This window comes from Manis pentadactyla, chromosome 19 (genome assembly GCF_030020395.1).
Source record: "Manis pentadactyla isolate mManPen7 chromosome 19, mManPen7.hap1, whole genome shotgun sequence".
Lineage (NCBI taxonomy): Eukaryota > Metazoa > Chordata > Mammalia > Pholidota > Manidae > Manis > Manis pentadactyla.
In genome coordinates this window covers 18,375,625-18,397,889 of record NC_080037.1, presented here as the reverse complement: position 1 = coordinate 18,397,889, position 22,265 = coordinate 18,375,625, and the positions used below count along the sequence as shown (strand labels likewise).

The following is a 22,265-nucleotide window of genomic DNA, read 5'->3' as shown; positions in this document are numbered from 1 at the left end:
TAAAGAGATTGTCCTTTATTTTTAAATATTTTTATTGAAGTATATTTGATATACAATATTATAATGGTTGCAAATATACAACAGTGTTTCAATAGTCATATACATTATTTAATCCTCACCCCAAAGAGTGTAGTTACTGTCAACGCAGATGTTACAGAACTGTCAACTACATTCTCTATGCTGTACTTTCAACGTTGTGAGTAATTTATATTATGATTGAGATTTTTGTGCCTCTTTATCCCCTTCCCTTATTATAACCCACCCACCCCAACTCCTGCACCATGGTAACCACCAGTCACTTCCCAGTTTCTATGAGTCTACTGCTGTTTTGTTCACTTTGTTTTGTTTTGTATTTAGATTCTACATATAAGTGAAGTCACATGGTACTTGTCTTTCTACACCTAGTTTATTTCACTGAGCATAATATCCTCTAGATCTACCCATGTTTTTGCAAATGGCAGAATTTCTTTATTTTTGATGACTTCATAATATTCCATTGCATATATGTATCACCTCTTCTTTATCCATTCATCTATAGATAGACACTTTGGTTGCTTCCATATCTTGGCTATTGTAAATAATAAGACAATAAACATAAGGGTGCATATATCTTTTTGAATCAGAGATTTTGTTTTCCTCAGGTAACTTCCTACTAGCAGAGTTAATGGGTCATATGGTATTTGTTTTTAGCTTATTGAGGAGCCTCCATATTGCTTCCCATTGTGTCTGCACCAATTTATATTCCCACCTAGAGCATGAAAGGCTTTCCTTTTCTCCATATTCTTGCCAACACTTGTCATTTCTTTTTTTTTGGATAGTGCCCATTCTGACTGGTATGAGATGATATCTCATTGTGGTTTTGGTTTTCATTTTCCTGATGATTAACAATGTGAAGCATCTCTTCTTTTGCCTGTTGGCCATCCATATATCTTCTTTGGAAAATGTCTGTTCAGGTCCTCTGCCCATTTTTTAAGTGTGTTATTTGTTTTTTGGTGCTGAGACATATGTGTTATTTATATATTTTGATGTTAACCCCTTATTGGATATATCAGTTACAAATATATTCTCCCATACTGTAAATTTGCCTTTTTGTTTTTTTGATGATGTCCTTTTTCTGCACAGAACCTTTTTAATTTGATGTAGTATCACTTGTTTATTTTTTACTTTGTTTCTCTTGTCCAGGAAGATGTGTCTAAAAAAAAAATTGCTCATGCTGATGTTCAAGAGATTTTTGTTTATATTTTATTGTAAGAATTTTATGGTCTCATATTTTATACTTAGGTCTTTAATCTACTTAGATATTTACTTTTGTGTGTGGAGTTAAACAGTAATCTAGTTTCATTCTCTTGCATGTTGCTGTCCTGTTTTCCCAATACCATTTATTGAAGAGATTGTCTTTTCCTCATTGTATATTCATGGCTCCTTTGTCATATAATTGACCATATAGGTGTGAGTTTATTTATGGGCTCTTTATTCTGTTCCATTGATGTGTGGATGAGTTTTGTGTCAGTACCATACAGTTCTGATTACTGTAGCCTGTAGTATAGATTGAGAGACTGTCCTTTTTTCATTGTGCATTCTGGACTTAATTGTCTACATATGTGTGGGCTTATTCTGGGCTTTCAAATTTGTTCCATCGATCTAATTCCATTTTTATGCCAATACCACACAGTTTTGATTACTATAGTTTTGTACTATAATTTAAAATGCTTTTTCATTTGTTTTTAAATTAATGAAACCTTGATATTTGGATAATCTCCCTTCCAGTGATCTCTTCTTTCAGGCATAAGTATTAGTCCTCAGTTGAGATCACACATAAACACCCTACTTAACACTATATTACATCAACATTGTTTTCTGTCATTGGAAAAAATTGCTCACAAGCTGGATATTCATATAGTCTTCACACTGGATACTTCTGTTCAGAGTTTAGGGAGCGTCTCCTTACCTTACTGCTGGCAGAACAGCCAGCAACTGTGCAAGCTTTCAGCTGGTATGAATATTCCTGAAATGGTTGAATTCCCTTTGTATCAGAGAAGCTCAGTGATGTTCCCTGAAAGCACTCAATTCCATTTCGGAGAAGAATGTAGTAAATAATAGGCCCTAAAAGGAGAAGAGAAATGCATCTATTTGAGTGTCATCTTTTTAATGATTTGCAAATAACCAGCATGTTTCAGAGTTCTGAAGGAAAGGTAACAATATAGCTATATTTAATTTTAATTTGCTATTATATTGCTACTATACTGCTATATTCTTATGAAGTAAATGGATTCTTGACACAGACAAATAGAACCATATATATCTTTTTCCCCTCACTTCAAACAAATTTACTTTCAATACTATACCATATTGCCTCCTCTTAACATGCTTTACTTGTTTGAAAGCAGCTCATATATATGCTGGTATTCAATAAATAATTTTTTTCTGGCTGAAAGTCTAAGGGCTATTTCACAAAATGAATGATTAGTTGGCATAAACCTAAAGTTCCCTTTATCGCCAATAAGTTTTAGTGGTCAGATGTATGCCAATTAAATGTAGATTATACTCATCTCAATTTCCTTATAGATTTATAGATTATGTTATTTCAATTTTAAAATTAGCTTAATACCATTTGGTTGTATAGGTTTATTCCAGTTTAAGACTATTACATCTTCAACATTATCCATTTTGGTCCACCTAGGAGGACTCACTCCTTGAGGCACATCTTCTTTTGTACTGGCTCTAACAGCTTTGCTGAAACCTCGCCCATAGCTATTCCGTGCAGAAATCCTGTATTCATACGTCATGTACGGTTCTAGGTCCACATCTGGAAAGACAGAAATCAGTGAGATTTTTCTTTAATTTTAATTTTTAATTTTTTGACACCATATTTAAAATGATTATAAAAACCTTTAAACAGAAATAAATACTTCATGCATAAACTCACTGTGTGTAAGTAAAACTCTAATATCTTTACATTCTAAATAATAAAAAAAATTTTTAAGTGTTAGATGCAGAAATACAGAGTCACAGAGAACAAAATTCACCTTTTCTGGAGGAAAAATATGGATACATGAAAGAAGGGATTGAAGAATAAAAGTACTAGTCTTATGTACATTAGATGTTAATGCTTCTCAAGTCACATACCCTTTACTTCTATATAAGACAGATTGGCCAGTATTTCTTTATAGTTTTATCATTGTAAATTTGACCAATTATTACTTTGTTAATATTTCTTTATTAATTATTACATGAAATATTGTGCAGTTTTATGGGACTTGAAACTTAACTCATCACAGTTAGTGAATAAAAATGAATGCACACTACACACTACATATTTCCTTCCTCCTTCTGTCAAACCAGAGCTGAAACCAAAACCACAAGCAACCAATCTAATTAAAACAGCAAACCAACTAGCTGAGTTTTGTGGACTGGGAAAAATTTTATTAGATAATCGTCCATAAGATTCAACAGTGCCTCAAAAGTCATAGTTCAGTTTTAAGTTTTAATAGCTTCAGACTACAAATTTAAAAAAACAGTATTTGAAAGTTTAATTATTTAAATGTTTTCCACTTACTCAATTCTGTGAATTTTGAATACGTGTGTATGTATGTATTGCTGTGTGACAATTTCTGGGTGACTTTTTCTCAGATGGAGGACCAGAAGAAGGGGTCCTTCTCCTTGGCTACCAGGCCACCTGCTCTCTCTTCTTTGAATGTGAGATTCTCAGTCCATCCACTTGGTTTATTTGACCACATTCTCCTTACATGAATTTCCTCATAGTAAACCCTGCTCTACCTACTTCATAGAATTAGTATGAAAATAAAATGCAGCACGTTATGTGGTAGAACTTCATAAAATGTAATTTACAATACAAATGTAAGGGATTATCTTCTGTCTCCATTTTCTCTGGTAAGGCTGTCTGACCCCTGTTACCTGCGATGACCACTGGTGGGTCCCCAGCTCTCCCATCTGTCCTGGTCAGGGACCTCTTTACTAGGGTCTACATTTCCCAATTTCCTATGTGGCTTGGTATGATCACATGACTCAGACTTCAACAATGGTGGGAGCATGGAATTGATATGGGCAACTGGTGTATCCCTTCCTAAAGAGGAAGGTGATTCCTTATGTGTCAAGCAAAGAGAATCTTTTAAGCCACTCTTAAAGATGACAAGATTTAAATCTGACTTCTTTTCACAAGTTATAGTTACAGATCTGACCCTCTGTTTCCTCATCTATTAATTGGTCATATTTACATGATTGTTTTGTAGGTAAATTAAGGTAAGGTTTTAAAGGATCTAACACAACACTGAAAGCAAATAATGTTCTATAAGATTTATCTCCATTCCTTCCTTAATCTACCCTCTCCTAACCCAGTATCCTGCCTTACTTTTTGAATTTAGAGGGTTTTCCATGATCACCAGCCACCGGTTGAGTTAGGCAGAATGACAAACTGTCATGGAGTAGAGCAGTTTCTTGTTTCTTTAACATTAACTTCCTCGAATTTTACATCACTTAAATGTATCCTATTGGACTTTAGATGATAGATGATATATATACATATATATATATATATATACATAAACACACAGTTACAAAGACACACACATTTTCAAAGGACAGAAACAAACTCTGCAGGACTTAAGTAAAAAGATGAATAATAAAAATTTAATAGATGGCAGAATTATTTTGGAGATGATCCTAAACTTTACAGTGTTGTTCACTCAGCTTAGCCAACCCTAAGAACCACTCTTTGGGACTAATTCAGTAGGGCCAAGATGGTACCTGGAAATTAACATTTTCAATAACCATGAAGGGTATTGTCCCCAAGACGGTGGCCATTCTGGGGAAACACCAGGCTGTGGGAGCAGTTTCCGGACCCAGAGGCAAGATCAAGAAAGAGGTACTGACTTTACACTGAGCAGTGAACCTCCTCCTCAGAGCAATGCTGCCGGGTCTTCCCAGTCGTCAGACAGATTTCTTCTTCTTTTCTGCCTCCAAGTATTGCAACATTTATTAACTGCATTTATTAAAAGCCTGCATTCAAACTTTTGAGGAAGACAATGGAGTTCTTTGAACATTAACTAGATATACCATTATAGGGCACATAAACTATTTATTTCTTTGTTCTTTATTCTCTGCAGGTTTATTTAAAAATAGCATCCATCCTTGCTTAAAGTCTGTCTTAGTTTTCAGCAGCTTTTCACCCCTACTAAGCCCCGAGCAGGCCGCTTGCTGCTGTTACCTGTGAAGGAGAATGTGTTCAAGCTTCCTGGATGAACGGTCTGTTCAGCAGATGAGCATATTTCTTCAGTTGATTCCCTTTCGGTGGAATTGTTGGATCCCCTGATCACAGTACAAATGTGGCTGGTAAAGTTGAAGTCACACCTGCCACAATGTGCTGTGGCTTCCAGAGAGGCTGGGCAGAGAGTCTCACACTCTCTGGTCTCCTAAATCAAGTGGCAGAGGAGGAAGGAGGAGAACAGGGATTCGAAAATTTCATTTAGGGGTACGTGCGGTAGGTTTCTACAACATTTACATGACATTTTCTGCTTAGTTCACAAACAAATATCTCAAAATTCATAAAAAGAAATGAAAGCAATTTGTGTACTCAGAAGTCATTACTTTGAAATGACATGGTTTTGAGTTCAAAACCCGGTTTTTCAACTTCCTAGATCTACAGTTCTATGACCTTGAGAAAATCACTTACACTCTCTAAACCCCAACTTCTTCAGTGAGAAAATGGAAATGGAATTTACTTAGCAGGCCTGTTGTGTGAATTCAGTGAGATAACACCTGTAAATGCCTTACACTTAGTAAATACACTATAAATAACAGCAGTAGTCATTGTTACTATTGTTGCTTTTGACACTTTCCTAATGGAGTTTTAGAGAAAATAAGGAATGTGGTATTTGAGAAGGTACACTTCCTTTGCTGTTGGAAAAGTTGGAATGATGAGAGGTATTCCTCATCCAAGTTTTAGAAAATCTACATATTTCATGAAATGTTGTATTTGTAAACCTTTTCTCTGATGAATCTCTGGACTTTTGATGATCATTGATATGTACTAGTATGTTCTAGTCTCAGAAAATGAAACACTCTATCATCCCAAATTACAGGAGATATGAATAAGGCAATATTCTTATAATGCAGACCTCTACTTCACCTTTCTTTTATATAGGTAGAATAGTGTGTTTACAATAATTTTGTTATTTAAAATTGACATGCATTCAACCTGTCTCCTACCCTAAATAAGTCAAAGTATTCTCCCCAAGATTGCCAAAATGAAGTTGCTTCAGAAAAATACAGTAGGATTTCCATTTAAGTTTGGTGATTTGAATACCTGCCTTTATCTCCATTTCCTTTTCGAGCATGCCCAAATGACAGTAAAGGAATATGGGAAGTCTAAGGACACAGGAAGGGAATTAACACACAAAGGACAGTGCAAATATATCTGGACTCTGGGAAGTAGATGGATGTGGAAGAGACAATGATATGGGCCCAGATCTGCAAGTCCAATTGCAGTTGGAGAAGCATGTGCCTAGAAATGTCTGTGTGACTAATGCACAGAAAGGGTGTATTCTGCATCCAGGTAAGAGCCACAAATATGCAATCACCCACTCTCTCCTCCTTCCCCTTGTGACCTCAAGGCTGCATGTGACACCGCATATGGTGGGAGGAACTTGAGTTCCTGACATAACGTGGAAGAGAGCTCCCTAACTCACAGTGGACGGTAATGTGAAAAATTTTTACAAATCTATTCTGTTGACCATTCGTGAGTACATTTCTTTTTATCTCAGCATAGTCTAGTGTGTCCTAGCTAAAACATAGATTAGTACTTTGAACCTGGATATTGCCTTCACAATATCAACAACAAAACCCTAAAATATGTGGCATTGGCTTAGTGGCTAAGCAGGCAATGACCAAAAAATACATGCTAGGGTCCAAGAAGTTGGGGAGCTCTGTGATATTCAGTAAAACTGTGCCTTGGTATAACTGTCCAAGTAAGCCAAGTGCCACTGAACTTGCAGCTCCAAGAGAGGATATCATAAGTGAGAACATTAGCAGTATGTATGTGTTGTTACTGGCTGTATTTGGCAAAGGACTAAAAGATGAGATAAGCTTAGAAAAGAATTGGTGAAATTAAAAGGTAGGTAGATATAAGCCCAGTAAAGGAAGGTATAAAGCAGGAGTCCAAGTGGGAAAATTAAATGAAAGTCTGCATATTGAACAGTGAGAACTCCAGCCAACTTTCTTCCCAATTCCCTGCATGCTGGCAGCTAGGGATATATCCCATCCTGACCTAGCATGGAGTTGTAGGGATAGCTAATTAAGTGTACTTGTTAAGAATTCTTGTCTCCTTGACAAGAAGACATTCCGCCACATGATTACCCTACTGCACTCCCCACTGAAAAATGCCTCTGCCTAGAGAGCTTTTAGTCAGTCTCCAATGGAAAGAAGATATTTAAAAACAAACAAACAAACAAACAAACAAACAAAAAAGAATTCAGAGGAAGCAGAACAAAGCAAGGAAAAAAAGAAAACTAAAATAATACCAAAAGAGCAAATGAGACAATTCAAGGAATAAAGAAAACAGACAATGAAAACACAATGATGGAATTAATATTTCTAAAATGTAAAAAAGATATTCCAATGAAACAAGAACAGGATGCTATGAATCAGCAAACAAGAAAGACCCCTCGAAACCTAAAAAAAACAAATAAACAAGATTAAAAAAAGAATGCACAAAAATCAACAGAAAGGTCAGAGGATAAAGTTAAGACACTATCTCATCACATTGAAAAAGATGAAGACTTCACCAACTGGCAAGAAACAAGAAGAAAAATTAGAAGATTAGTTTAGGATGTCTAACACCAAAGCAATTGCTGAAAACAGAGATAAAAGAGGGTGCAAATTATCAGAGAAATAATAAAATAACATTTCCCAAACTAGAAATCATAAGACTCCACAATGAAAAAGTTCACAGGAAGTATATCATTATGAATATTAATACTACCACTAATAATGATAATTATAATAATATCCATATAGAGGTGCATTGTCACCAAGTTTTAGAAAAGCATGATAAACAGAACATCTTAAAAACTTTCCTAGGAAAAAACATGTTTATCTGCTGCAGTGCAATAATTTATAAGAAAAGTAAACATATTTCTTAGATATATTTGGTCTTCCCCCCACATTTCCTGAAAATGCCTCAGAGCCTTAAAGGCGAAATGGTTGTCTAGTTTTTAATGACTTTTGGACCCCGCCCCCCCCAAGGGAGAGACTGGTTGCCAGGGGGACCACCATGTGATTAAAAGGTGGGAATTTTCTGTCTCTCTTCGCTTCCCGGCACCTCCAGGAAGGAGAGAGGGTCTGGAGGTTGAATCAGCCGAAGGCCAATGACTTAGTCAATCATGATGATGCAAAGAAGCCTCCATAAAACCCAAAGAGGATAGTTTTGTGGTCGTTTTTTTTCAGAGAGCCTACATGCTTGGAGAACCACAATACTTCCACATCCCAGCCAGACCCCAAGCTTCATGAAGACAGAAACTCTTTTGTTTGGAAACTAGCCCCATGCATCCCTTCATCTGGCTATTGATTCCTATCTTTTATTACATCCTTTCATAAACTGTTAAATGTAAGTGTTTCTCTGAGTTCTATGAGCTGCTCTAGCAAATTAACCAAACCTAAGGAGGAGGTCTTTGATCCCTTAAATCTGTAGCTGGTTGGTCAGAAATATAGGTAACAGCCTGAGGCTGTGTGAGGGTGTGGGGACAGTCTTATAGGACTGAACCCTTAACCTGTGGAATCCCGTAACCTGTGCTATCTCTGGGTAGGTAGTATCAGAATTGAATTAAATTCTCAAACACCCTACTGGTGTCCAAGAATTGTTTGGCATCTTGTTTTGAGACCCCACACTGGAATTGGGTCCGGGAACCCTAAAAGACCTATAAAAAGACAGGAATCAAAATGGCACTGTAAGTCTAAAAATGTAGAAATGTCTTCAAAATCCTGATTATAAATAACTTAACCTTAAATTGTATATCTAGACAAGCTATCAACCCATTGAGAGGACAGAAGAACAATAATTTCAGACAAGATCTCAAAAAATTGACCTTTCATGCACCTAACCTTAGGGATATAATTTTACAAAAAAAAAAGAGATTAAGGCAAGAAAGGGAGACATTTGGGGTTCAGAACACAGGAAGACCAACCCAGGAGAGGAGTAAGGAATTCTCAAACTGTAAGCTGGAGAAGAAATGCTGGGACAGTTGTGCAGAAACCCCATGGGGTCCAATCTAGGTTAGAACCGGAGATGGAAGTCTCCAGGGACAAGGTCCTCAGGAAGCAAAATGGAACCTTCAGATTGAACTTTACCTGTAACACACTGCTTGATCTGCATTCAGAAATAGTCTCTTATTCACAATGATTTAGGTGTGAATTTAAAACATGACTGTCAATTGGCTTTCATAAAGCCAATTCAAGCCATTTAAAAGATCATGGGTATATTCTGTACATCATCCTTAAATATGGAAGCTCTATCTTCCTGAAATCAAAATGAGAAACCTGGGAAACAAATGTGAGGTGGGCAGCAATGAAACGCACAGCTGTGAGTGATAGTGTCATTTCTGAAACCAACAGGTTTTCTATCTTCAGTTTTCAAATGTGCCCTTTTGTGGAGAATTTTCTACACAGATGCTTCCCAACTAGACATTTTAAAGACATATTCTTGCAACACCCCACTCTTTTTATGACTAAAAATACTATGTTAAGAAAAATGTTCTAGTCCCAGCTTCTGAAAACATTGGCTTGGAATGAACTTAAATGTTCGGAACAGAGTATTGAATAGATTTCTTTCATGGAACTGACTAATGCAAGTTGTACACAAGTCTGACCAGTTTCTAAGAACATTTGTAGGCAAAAAACTATTTAGATAGGTTTTCTGTATGATTACTTACTTCATGAAGTATGTAGTCTGTGTAACAACTTTACACATTATCTTAATATTCATTGCTGCAAAGTACTGGTTGGGACCCTAACAATCTCAAGAGTAATTTTATATCTCAGGGTGCATGATGTCACACAATGTGTCTATAGTTGCCTCAGTCAGCAAGAGCCTTTCCATTGTCTGTGTACATTTTTAGCCGTCTCCTAATGACAAATTACTACAGAATATAGAAGGGCATTTGTTTTTTAACTGTCCATAATCTTTTTTTTTAGATGGTAGGTTTCTGGAGTCTTGGGTCAGTTTAATGCTAACCAACATGACATGATTGTACATGAAGCATTTCACCATACAACCAAAAATGATATGTTCATAAACCCGTTCACTTTTGTGGTGATTGGCGTGATTTTGCTACCTTGCTCTGTTTCAAGAAACATAAACACAACTAAGTGAATTGGTTGGATCTAAGGTTTCTATTAAAGGACAGTGGCGGATTATTATGCGGAAGCTAAAGGGGATTGGAAGCTGGAATTTTCCTCTGTTCCCATCCACAGCACTCACGGGCATGAAATGACACCTTGCAGAGGTCCCAGACGACGCGTGGGCACACAGACTTTCAGCCCCGCGCTAATCTGAAGTCCTGGGTAAAGCTCCCTGAGAACAGCTAATCATTATTAATTCCTTTAGAATTCATTGCAATAACATCAATCATAGTGAACTCATTTGGTATTAATATGGATGTAATGTGAAAATGAATAATGCACACAGGAGTTTTTATATTCCTATTTTAGAAAAATAGTTATGAACAATGTATTTCTCTTTCCATTGTCAAATCAGCGCCTCTGAGAGGTTTTCTATCAATTACCTTCATCATCATTCCAGTTGAAATCTTGTCAGAGCAAACATATTTCAAAGGATTATATCCAACTCCATTACAGCATTTCTGGCTCTTTGGAATAAGTTCAGTCTCACAGCATTTTACTGGCGCTGGGTCATTCTTTTTAACATGTGCTTTAGACTCTCCACTGGAAGCTGAGCAGCATATGGTATCTGACATATTCACATAATCCTGCCCACAACAGAACATTCCTGCAACAATAAAATGTTATACATGAATATGAAATTTTAAAAAAGGAAGAAAACTGAGCCTGCTATAAAGTTTGGTATAAAAACCTCAGACTCAGGCAGTTGCTGAAATGGTACAATACCTAAGGTAGCATTTACCTTCCAAGGTGATTTAAACGTGCAGTGAGGGGTCCTTCTTTCCAAGAGCTCTAGACACTAATTAGGTAAAGAACACACAAGAGGAAGTGTTCCAAAATCATTCAGTGGGGCCAAACTTCTCCCAAGCTCCATAAAAAAAGAGCTGATTTCTGTCATGAGAATTGCCTTCCCATTTTGTGATGATAACAGCTTGTTGGAGGAGGGATAGTTAGACTAAAGGGACTTGGAAGAAATCTCTGGATATTCACAAGGGAGAAAAAGTCACCCAAGCACTATGGGATAATAGGCTAGACCTGGTGTAGAGATAGTGCCATCCCAGAACTGGAGACCCTCTAGTAGGAGCCTTCTAAGTTTTTGCCTGGCTTTGTCTAGGGTATAAATATTTGCTTCTTGTGAACCAGCAGCAATGATAACAGTTCTTTCTTCATGAGATAGATCTATATTCAATGTGTGTTCACTGGCCAGATGAACCACTGGGCCACTGTTTTTTTTGAGCCACATTGTGTTCTGTGTTCATCACTAGACATGGGTAAGAGGTTAGGGGCAGTGGCAAAAGAAAAAAACCATTGATTTCTACTTCTTGATGAAAAGCACGTGTGCCTGAGACACCAAATAGCCTCCTTTCTCCCACCAAATTCCATTAACTTCCTCTGTTCACATCATTTAGATCTTGCCATAGAAGAGATACAGCAGAAATTTAGACATAAAAGCCCACACAAATAAATAAACAATACTCTAGAGTCAGATTAAGATGGAAATTAAGGTATCTATACCCCGTGTCACAGTGCTATTATATTAGAATTTATATCCACTTATATAGCAGCACAGTTGGATAAATGATTTATTTTAATTAGAATTTTGTTTATTTATTATTAGTACTGACTGATAACATAAAGAACCTCAAATTCAAAGTGCCCTGGGGTCCTGAATTGCTTAATCTGGTCTTGTGCAAACACCTACATTATGAAAGATGCTCCTAATAATAGACCAATGAGTTTTAAGTGCTATTTTATTTTTAAATCATTGAAAGTAGACACTGGCTTGGCACATGTCTTAAGAAAGATGATTAGCCACACATGACTCCAAAGAACTCTCATTGATCTTTCTACTTTGAAAAATACCTCCCAATATGTTTTTTTAAATTTATGGTTAATGATCTATACATTGATCATAACTGAGTTTTGACATGCCATGTTCAGTGTGATAATCGTTCAAAGTTTAAAAGTCGACTGTTTTCTTTGGTGGCTAACTCATAATTTTACACGTGCCATTTCCAAAAAAAGTTCTTTCAAATAAAAACACACAGCAGGGCTATCGCTGAAGTCTGAGACTTGAGTGTGGTGGGTAAAAATGACCCATCCACCCACATATGCACAGATGCAAAATACGGAAGTCCATGGCTTCAAGTTTTGTATTGTTCAGACATTTTTTTCTGCTGTTTTCTGATAAGACATTTAAATACAACCTTGGATTCTTTTTCGTCATGTTCGTCTCTAGCAGTGTTCTTAAAATAATTCACGTTTCTATTTTAAAGAGCAATCAAAATTTGAGAACTGGCCCTTTAGGGAGCAGAATACACTCTCCCCTTCTACTCTCAAATTACTTTATGGTCTCACCATGTTTTAAGTATGAAATCAAAATTCAGACATTGACCTAATTCGAAACTCTTAATCAGTCCTCCTATCGCTCTGAGGGACTTCTGACAGGTCAACTCAAATTTTGGTAATGAACTGTTTTTACAAGAGGAAAAAAGGGTGCTTTCTTTCACAAAGAGCGTCACCTTTGTTTCAGTGAATTAAAATTTTCAGCCAAGATTTCACTCACATAACAAGAAGTGACTCCCTTTCTAGTTTCTTTGGTAAACCACTACTTCTTTAATTATTATCAACCTTGTTCCAGCGTGATAAATTGCTAATTACTTAATACCCTAATCAGCGTTCATTCTTTGCACAGATAAACTGTGACAGTGCCATTAATTTAAATAGTAATTTCACTTAATGGCCAGAACGGCACACCAGATTTTTATGCAGCATTTTCTGAAGACTGCATCCATCACTGCAGTATTCTGACATAAAGATGTCTGACGTGCACTAACTCACTTAGGGAGAGCAGATGTTGCCGAGCAGAGTTTGGTAGTAATTCCCATAGTGCATCACTTCAGCATGAATGAGCTGCAAATTCAGAGACAGACAATCTTCTGAGACTGCATTGCAATAACTTTTGACCCCTGCCTAATTTGTCACATGTAACACTTGACTTTTGAACTTTGACACACAGGTTGCACAATTTTAAATATGCCCAAAGATAAACAAAACAGGACATGTGTTGTTGATGGATTGATTTGTTCTTCCAGAAGCTCTTCATTAAATTTGTACAAAGGTGGAGATGCTCTTTGAACAAGATGCGGATGTTATTCAAGTGGTACACTATGCATCGAACTATTAGATATTTATTTTTGAGATCAAACAGCATATATTGCTTTCCCAACAGCATATATATAATGGGCAGCTTCTGCTGTATTGATGCGATTAAGAAAACAATGAAGGAAAGAATTTTTTACTCACAATATTATGAATACTTCTAATGCTACCAACAATTATTTAATGTCCAGAACTAAAAGGAAAGTATTTATAAACACAGAATTTCACATATGCACAGATGCAAAATAAAATTTCTAAATTGCTAATTTTGCAAAACAGAAGGTCTGCTTTTCTTTAAAAAAAATACCAAGAATATGAATCATGCTTTTGTGATAAAAACTGTACAAAAGAGAGTCTACAAGATGACAGACCACTGTGGAACTCTGGGATTGCTCATGAGAGCCACATTTTAAGCCAATGGATTATATTTTGAGGCCTAGAAGAATGAAAAAAATTGTTTGTGATTAGTCATTCTTAGAAAAAACTTATAAAATCGGTGGCAGAGCATGAAGAAAAAAAAAAATACATGCTGGTCTTTACCAGAAGATGGCTTTATGGCTACCACCAGAAACCTCAGAAAGAACGTGGAGTAAAAATGCTCCCCAAATCATTGCAATGTATCTTACAGCATTTATACATTACACTTTTCAAAAACTCATTCTGCCCTACAGAAATCTTCCTGGGAAATATTCTTTCAATACAACTTATACACAATGGATTTTTGTGTTGTATTTCTCTCTTTGCAAAGTTCCCAAATCCCATCTCATATACAAGAAACAGTGGTAGTCATTCATTCCACTGAAGTCCAGGTCCAGGACATTGAAACTCAGTGTCTATTCCCAGATACTTTCAACCCAGGGTATCATATCAAAGGCTATGTGGACAACATTTATAATAGAAATAAGGCAATAGATTGTAAAGGTGTATCATGAACAGCGTCTCATGGCTAACAGAAAATCCTGTCCTCTTTGATTGATAGACTTTAATTTCTATCTTTTAATACTAAGGGATCTAATCAGGTCCAACCCAAGATGAACGGCATAAATGATAAAACCATATAAGCAAACACTGAGAATCAGAAGAGTAATAAAGAGGTTTAAAATATATTCAAAGAAAATGGTTAAGAATACATATCCACTGAAATGATGAGCGTGACTTTTATCCCAAGATACCTGTGTAACACTCCTACACGACGCGTCTGCCCAGAGAGAGCACTGAAAACATAAACGCTACCCCAGCACTTCTGCTCCAACAGCATCTGTTAATTCACTCCATTTATAAAATACATATTGACAAAGACAACTGAACTGGGACCAGGGAGATTTGATTTGGTGTGAGAAAGTCAATTCAATGTGATTTTGTTAAAGGGCTCCTGCAGGCAAATAAAAGAGTTTAAGTAATAAAGTACATAAAGAGATGTTTTATGAGCCAGCCTGGTCTCGTGGCAGGCACACAATGCCAGGCAGTGAGAGAGGCCAGGCTTAGGAACATTATTATGGCGTCCAAACCCTTGTGTAGCAGGTATGGTGTTGCTAAGTCGAGGAGAGAAAGGGGCCAGATGGACAGTCTGGAAGGTCAGTAAGGTCACAGTCATTAGGGGCGACAGGAGGGAGCGGCAGCAGAGAGGAAAAAGACATGTGGAATGTGTCTATTTTCAGTGAAGCCTGCAGGAAGGTCAAGAGAACAAAAAGGGATTTTTTTTTCCCCTTTTTAAAGTATCTTTCCTTCAGTCCACTGTGATTACCACAGTTGGTGGAACTGCAGAATATCATGGGAGATTCTAGAGCTGATCTTGATTCACAAGGGTTGAGGAATGTTACAATTTGCTTAAGAAATATTTGACTTAGCATGGAATATCACATGGAAGTAAATTTAAAATGTGATTCTGAGATTTGGAGCCATGGATGGATTTCAAGGATATATGAAATTGCAGACATATTTTTTTTTTGTATATTATATGTATTATTATTTGAAGTGAGGGTTTCTAACTTTTGAAATTTTCTAAAGGGAGCATATAGTCCCCAAAAGATTATGATCCATTGTCCTGGTAGACAGTGACCTCCGCTCCATGTCTTAGAACCGGTACAGTTTACTTTTTTGTAATAGTGTTCTCAGTGACTTATCTGTCCATCTCCTTCATATTCATGTTTTCACAAGATCTAATTTATCCTTAAATCACAGTTCTTATAATCATTTTACACGTGGTGTACACCTCCAATAAACCCAACTGCTCACTGCTACTTAGACAGGCATTGCAGATTGCTAATTTCACACTTTAGCTCAAGCTATTCCCCTTAGCTGAAAAGTCCTACCATCCACTTCTCAAAATTTTACTCATTGTTTGAGATTCCAATCCAAGGGTTTAACTTTTTTTTCATTTCCTTAACTGGAGTGATCTCTGTTATAAGAATTTGCTTGTATTTATCCCTCTCTTATCGCCTATCTTTAACCTTACAGGTACATTTCTCCTTGACTAGATTGTAACTCCTTGAGGATAAAAGTGGATGCTTAGCTATTTTTATACTCACAAAGCACAGAGAATGTGGAATATTGAATATGGACACTACACAATACATATTTATTGAATGAAGGAATATGGTAATTGACTAAAAAAAGCACAGAAGAATAAAGAGACATTTTGCTGCTATTTGAGAACTCTGACCCAATATGGTATGGGGGCGTAGGGGGGGTCAATACTTTTGCATTCTTCCCTCCCCTGCCACCATGGTTCTGTCTCTAATAGACCTGTTTTAGCCCACTCATCTAAAGAAGGGAGAGGTACCCAAATGGTTAGTCACCGCACAGGATAACTAACCAATTGCACAGTTTTCTAGTAGATGTTACTGCTATGACTTAAAGCAGTGGTTCTCAAAATTTGATCTCAAGACCCCTTTTATACTTTTACAAATAATTGAGGACTCCAAATAGTTTTTGTTTATATGGGTTATATCTGTTGATATTTATTGTATTAGAGCCTAAAACAAAATTTTGCAATATGTATTTACTTATTCATTTAAAATAAAAATATATAACATAAATATTTATGAAAAATAAATATATGTTCCAAACTGAGAAAAGTTAGTGAGAAGAATGACACTGTTTTACATCTTTGCAAGCCTCTTTCATGTCTGGTTTCATAAAAGACAGTGAATTAGAATTATCTGCTTCTCCATTCAACTGTGGCAATATCACACATCATACAACCTCTAAAAAACTCCACTGTACACTCATGAGAAAATAAAAGTAAAAAAGTTATGTCTAACTTTGACATATGTGAGGTGTGCAGTCAAAGGGCAGAGATTTCAATGAGTCCTTTTTTTTCTGGTCATCCAGAAAATACTTGCAACTTGATAGTTATAGTTACTGAGTCTGCCCATCAGACTTGATAAAAATTGATACGCTTTGGGTTAGAGTACCCAGTGCTTGTCAGGTATCAGAATGCTCAGGGAGTTTAAGAGCATGGACTCTAGACATTTGGATTGATTTAGAATCCCTTTTTAGCTATAGCAGCAAAGATTCATAGGCTAGTCTCCCAGCCTCACTTGCATTTAAGTGTCCACATGTAGCTGAGTTCTAGTGAATTAAATGTTAATAAAAATATTTGCTATTTTTAGACCTGGCCAATAAAAATCTCATACACATGGCTACTTCCCTTCCCTGCCACCATGGTTCTTTTCTTTTCCCATTTGGGATACAGAAGTAGATACAACTCCCAGGTGACCTTACAAGCTCCTTGTTGAAAATGACAGAGCCTCCAGCAGCCATGATAACTGGGAAAGAGAGCTATCCTCCAGTCAGGTTCTCATTATATGAAAAAATCCCTGTTGTATTTGGCCTTCATAAATTCTGAGGTGCATTTATATGAGCAGTCAGTGTTACCTAATGTAATACACCCACACGCATACTAGTTGTGCTGTTTAGTAAAAGTTTTTAACTTTTGTTAGAAGTGCTTCTGTTTTCCCATCTGCAAAATGGAAATAATTATAGTACATATCTCAAAGGGCTGCTGTGAGGATTGAAAGTACTCATGTACATGAAGCTCACAGAACTCAGCTTGGCAAATAGTGAACACGGAATGTTGTTTACTTTCTGTGGCTATTGTATTTTGTCTCCTTATCACTGTGAACACCTTTTAGCCATAAAAACAGTGTCTAAGACATGCCTGACTGGGCTGGATTCCTTGACTGGACTTTAGTTATCTTTAGAATGCTAACTTCTTAAGTCTACAGTCCACTGGGGAAACTTCTGAAAAGACTATGTGTCTGCACTGGACTCTTGTGTATTATATGATTTAATACATCATTCATTTTCAAAGATCTTGGAGGGTTGGTTTTTGTTTGTTTTGGTTTGCTTTACCTGTCAAAGTTAACTTTCTTGTTACCTTATAATACAGATCCATGTGCCAAGTCCCATGTACTGGAGGTAATCCTCAAATTCTTGGGATCAATGAACATGTCCTAACTGAAACCTAGTTCTGTTGTATGGAGGACAACTATCCACTACTACTATTTTCGAGACAGTTGATGCAGATCAACAATTTACATGGGACTATCAACCAGTCTGACAAAGTATACCTTAATATATTCCTCTAAATATGTCCCACTGGGTTGGATTAAAAAAATGCATATGATGGATACACTGTAGACCCATCTGGGTGGTTTATAACTTCATAGAATAGTAAATGCCTTGGATTCATACCTGATGATTGTCCAAAGATAAAATAAGAAAATGGAAATCAAGTATTATGTGGCTCAAAGATTAGTCTTTCCCATATTGGGAGGATTGAAATTTAATTGTGGTTAATTTAATTCAGCATTTCCTTGTTATTTAAGGGCTGTCAAAATATTGAGAGTCTAGTATTCTCATTAAGGCACAAGATTTTAGTACCTCCAGGTTGAATACTTTCTATTTATTATTTATTTATTTGTTTTGTTATGCAAGTTCTCAATAATTTTCAACAGAATTTTACATAGAAGAGCATATGTGCAAGAAAATGTTACATGTGTTATGGATAACTTTTTGGTAATTTTTTAAAAGAGAATAAATTATAGAAAGACAATAGGGAATGCATAGTTCATCTCCATCAAGATATTATGGTGTCCTGAAATCATACTTAGAGAGGCTGGAGTTTCAACACTTACTAGTTACAAAGGTAGATTTACCCTGAAACTAATGAAGCTTGAGTTTCAGGGTCCTTTTCTTGCATGAGCTCCTCCTAAGGCAAGCAAGATTATATATTTTTATAAAATATGCAAATGTAAAATATTTAACTACATTTGTTATGGCCACTATTTTTTGCCCCTTTAACTTTCCCTCTGTCATATGTATCTTCATATTAATTGATTCTCATGGACATTTTTGAAATCTAACTAGGGAGAAGTCAAGTTGGAGAAATATTTAGTATGGATTCAATAGATATATTTATATGATTCCAGTAACTTCTATAAAAAAAGTTGTTAAGACTTGAATATGCCATTTTAATTACAATTTGGAAAGATAAGGAATATGAGAGAATACAGACTCCTAATTTGTATTCAAATAAAAGGAAGCTCTAAAGAAAGAGAAAGATCAGATAGAAAAATTAATGTAATATCAAAACTTGTGAAAATGAACAATGGAATCCATTGAAATATTCTGACATCAAAAAGAGAATTATAACAAAATTCATTTCAGATCACACCAAAATTAATAAATTTTTAAAAGAAAATGATGGATCTAGGATTGAAGCAATGCACAGGCAGTGTGGTTTTTTGAAAATAAAAATTATGAAGGGAAGTAATTTAAATATATTGGGAAAATTTATACTTGTTGATATTTAGATAAAAGTGACATTATGAAAACACACAACTCACATTCAGTCATATAAGAAGGATATCCATGAAATACTGATTAATGGTGGTGTCAATTCAACAGGTAATTAAGAAAAATCACTGTACATCACTTTAAGAAAGAAAACTTAGAATGATCTTAAATTGTAAAAAGACCATGGAAGATAGTTCTCCAAATTTCACGATAATCCTAAACATGTACATAATATTACAATGGGTTGCAAAGCTTAAAGCCACTTTTCGAAACTTGAGATAATTAAAAAATGTTTTGATTAACAATGTAACAGGAAAGAATGAACTATCTTTGTATTCTTCTATAGATAATTGTAGTGCAAAGTCACTGCAATATGAAGAAGTGATCAAGGATATAAATTAATTATTTTGGAGGATGAAGAGGGATATTAGAAGTCAAATAATCCAAATATACTATTTTGTGAGTGAGATTTGCTAGTATTTTTTTTAGATTTGTAATTTTTATAATTTATTTTCTCCTTCTAGATAAATATCTATTTTGGTCTTATTTTCACCATTTTGATTCTTTTCTTTAAAGAGTATCCTCCAAACTGTAACTTTCAGGTACCCAAAAATCTAGATATGACTAGCTGCACAATCTTGAGCAAGTGTCTAATCTCTGTGACTTGGTTTCCTCTTTTAAAAAATGTGGATAATAATAGTACCTGTCTTGCAAGATTTTATAACAATTGAGGTAATAATGTATAAAACACTGGGCATAGTACCTGCTAGACAGTTAAGTACTCAATGATAGTGATTGCTATTGATATTAGTGCTAATTTAATAGCTCTAGAAGAATAAAGGAGTAAAAGAATTATGACATAAATCATCAATAATAATTTTGTATACTGTTAGTATTTGGTAGGAAATATTCTCTTGACTCTAAACCAATACATTTGTGTATGTTTTTGTTTTTGTTTATGGTTGACATGTTTCAAGAAGAAAAAGTTTTGATCTGTTTTAATGAAATGTATCACATGAACTTAAAAAAAGTAAGATTAAATTTTTTGTTATGCAATATGTATGTAATTGTTGCATTAGATATAATTAACCTCAACCTTAACTACGTTTGTTTTATTCTAGGGAAGATTTCTCATCCTCTCTGCTTGTCAGATTCTCCATCTACTGCAAGGTAGACAGGACCCCTTACCTGCAAGGTGGCTGTACACGACACCTTCTTCTGCTCCACCACAGCACTCTAAATCTTTGCTTACAATCTGTCCTCCACAGCACTGCTGGCCATGGCCATCATGAAGCCTCCCAGCACAGCAAATCTGGTTTCCTGAGGTGGAGTAAGGCATTCTGCCACAGCAGGAATCGCCGATGCCAGTGGAAACCCGATTGTGCTGTTCATCTGGACAGCATACTTCACCTGTCAATTTAGGACAATAACAATCATTGCATGAGTTAAAAAAAATATGCTTTGACTCACAACTAAATTTTATAACAATCGTCTTGCAGATGCCAACTGGTTGACAGAATTACTAGAAAAAATGCCATCTTTCTGTATGCAGTTGTAAAATCTCAATACAACTTCAGAATTTTTGCAAAATATTTAAACACATGTGTCTGCTCATATACACTCATGCCAACTTAGAGGTAAGGCTAAATGACCTATTTCCTCTCTGATCACTAATAAATGAGCACATTCGTTCCAGTGACATGATTAAATGACATTACAAAAATGTTTGTTTACAATACATTTGTATCTATTTAGTATAATATTTTTTGAAAGTGGGGTGGATTCAGAAACAACTCTTAACAAATTTTTATTGCCTATTATTACAAATTATTTAACCAAACTACACTTATTTAACCAAACAAAATAATTCCAAAAGGAAGGTCAATTAATTGAGAGGAGGTAAAAATACTATATTCAAGTCAGCAAACTAGTACTTTGCTGGACTATGGCAGACATTGAGTTTCACTAATGTAGTTACACTCACATTCCCCTTTACATAATATTCTAGGAAACTTGAGATAAGAATGAAATAAACTTTTGCCTGGTGCCTTGGAATCAAAGGGTTCAAATATTCTAAACATCATTAATTGGCATTTATTGGAGGGTGATTAGGAAGAGGTTTCTAATAGAGAAAGAAAATTAAAATTTATTCCCTTAAGGATACCTTAGAAAGAAACAAGTTGATGGATCTAAAATTCAAACTTCACCTCTTCTTTCTATCTCATGACCCCTGAACCTTTACTTCCTCCTCCCCATGACTTACTCCTTCTCTTCTTGTACCTTCAACAGATCCTCTTCCCTCTCAAGTCCCTGAATATTTAGGGTTGCCTTAGGAATTTATAGTCCTGTATTCCCTGATCTAAATCAATTAGTTCATCTAGTTGTGAGGACAAGATATGCCAAAGTTTGCTTAGTTAAAGCATAATGAATTGCTTACCAAAATAATGTTAAAAATATGGGACAGTATTTTTGTTGATCAATACATAAAGAATATAAAAAATAGGACAAGAACTCTTAGCAGTTATCCCTGAAGTCTTTCTCATCCAAATTCATTGCTCAAAAATCCATTCTACTAGATGAAATGGACCAATTACTCTGAAGACTGAATCATGAACAAATAGAAAATCTGAATAGATCTATAACTAGTAAATAGATTGAATCATTTTTCAAAAATCTTCCAACAAAGAAGGGACTTGAACAGGATGGTTTCACTTGTGAATTTTACCAAACATTTAAAGAATTAACACCAATCCTTCTCAAACTCTTCCAAAAAATTGAAGAGCAAGAATATTTCCTAACTCAATCTATAAGGTCAGCTTTACCCTGACACTAAAATCAGAAAGACATTTCAAGAAAAGAAAACTACAGACCAATATCCTTTATACTTATTG

General features: G+C 35.6%; 1 protein-coding gene across 1 annotated transcript in view; it reads right to left on the bottom strand.

Annotated features, from left to right (window-relative positions):
• USH2A (usherin) overlaps positions 1-22,265 on the bottom strand; it is a 722,977-nt gene that overhangs the window by 139,540 nt on the left and 561,172 nt on the right. The window contains exons 49-53 of the mRNA XM_036931704.2: positions 20,563-20,784; positions 10,794-11,017; positions 5,225-5,429; positions 2,609-2,806; positions 1,949-2,103 (exon numbers count right to left, since the gene is read on the bottom strand). Coding sequence (XP_036787599.2) covers positions 1,949-2,103; positions 2,609-2,806; positions 5,225-5,429; positions 10,794-11,017; positions 20,563-20,784 — 1,004 coding nt within the window. The remainder of the gene's footprint in view (positions 1-1,948; positions 2,104-2,608; positions 2,807-5,224; positions 5,430-10,793; positions 11,018-20,562; positions 20,785-22,265) is intronic.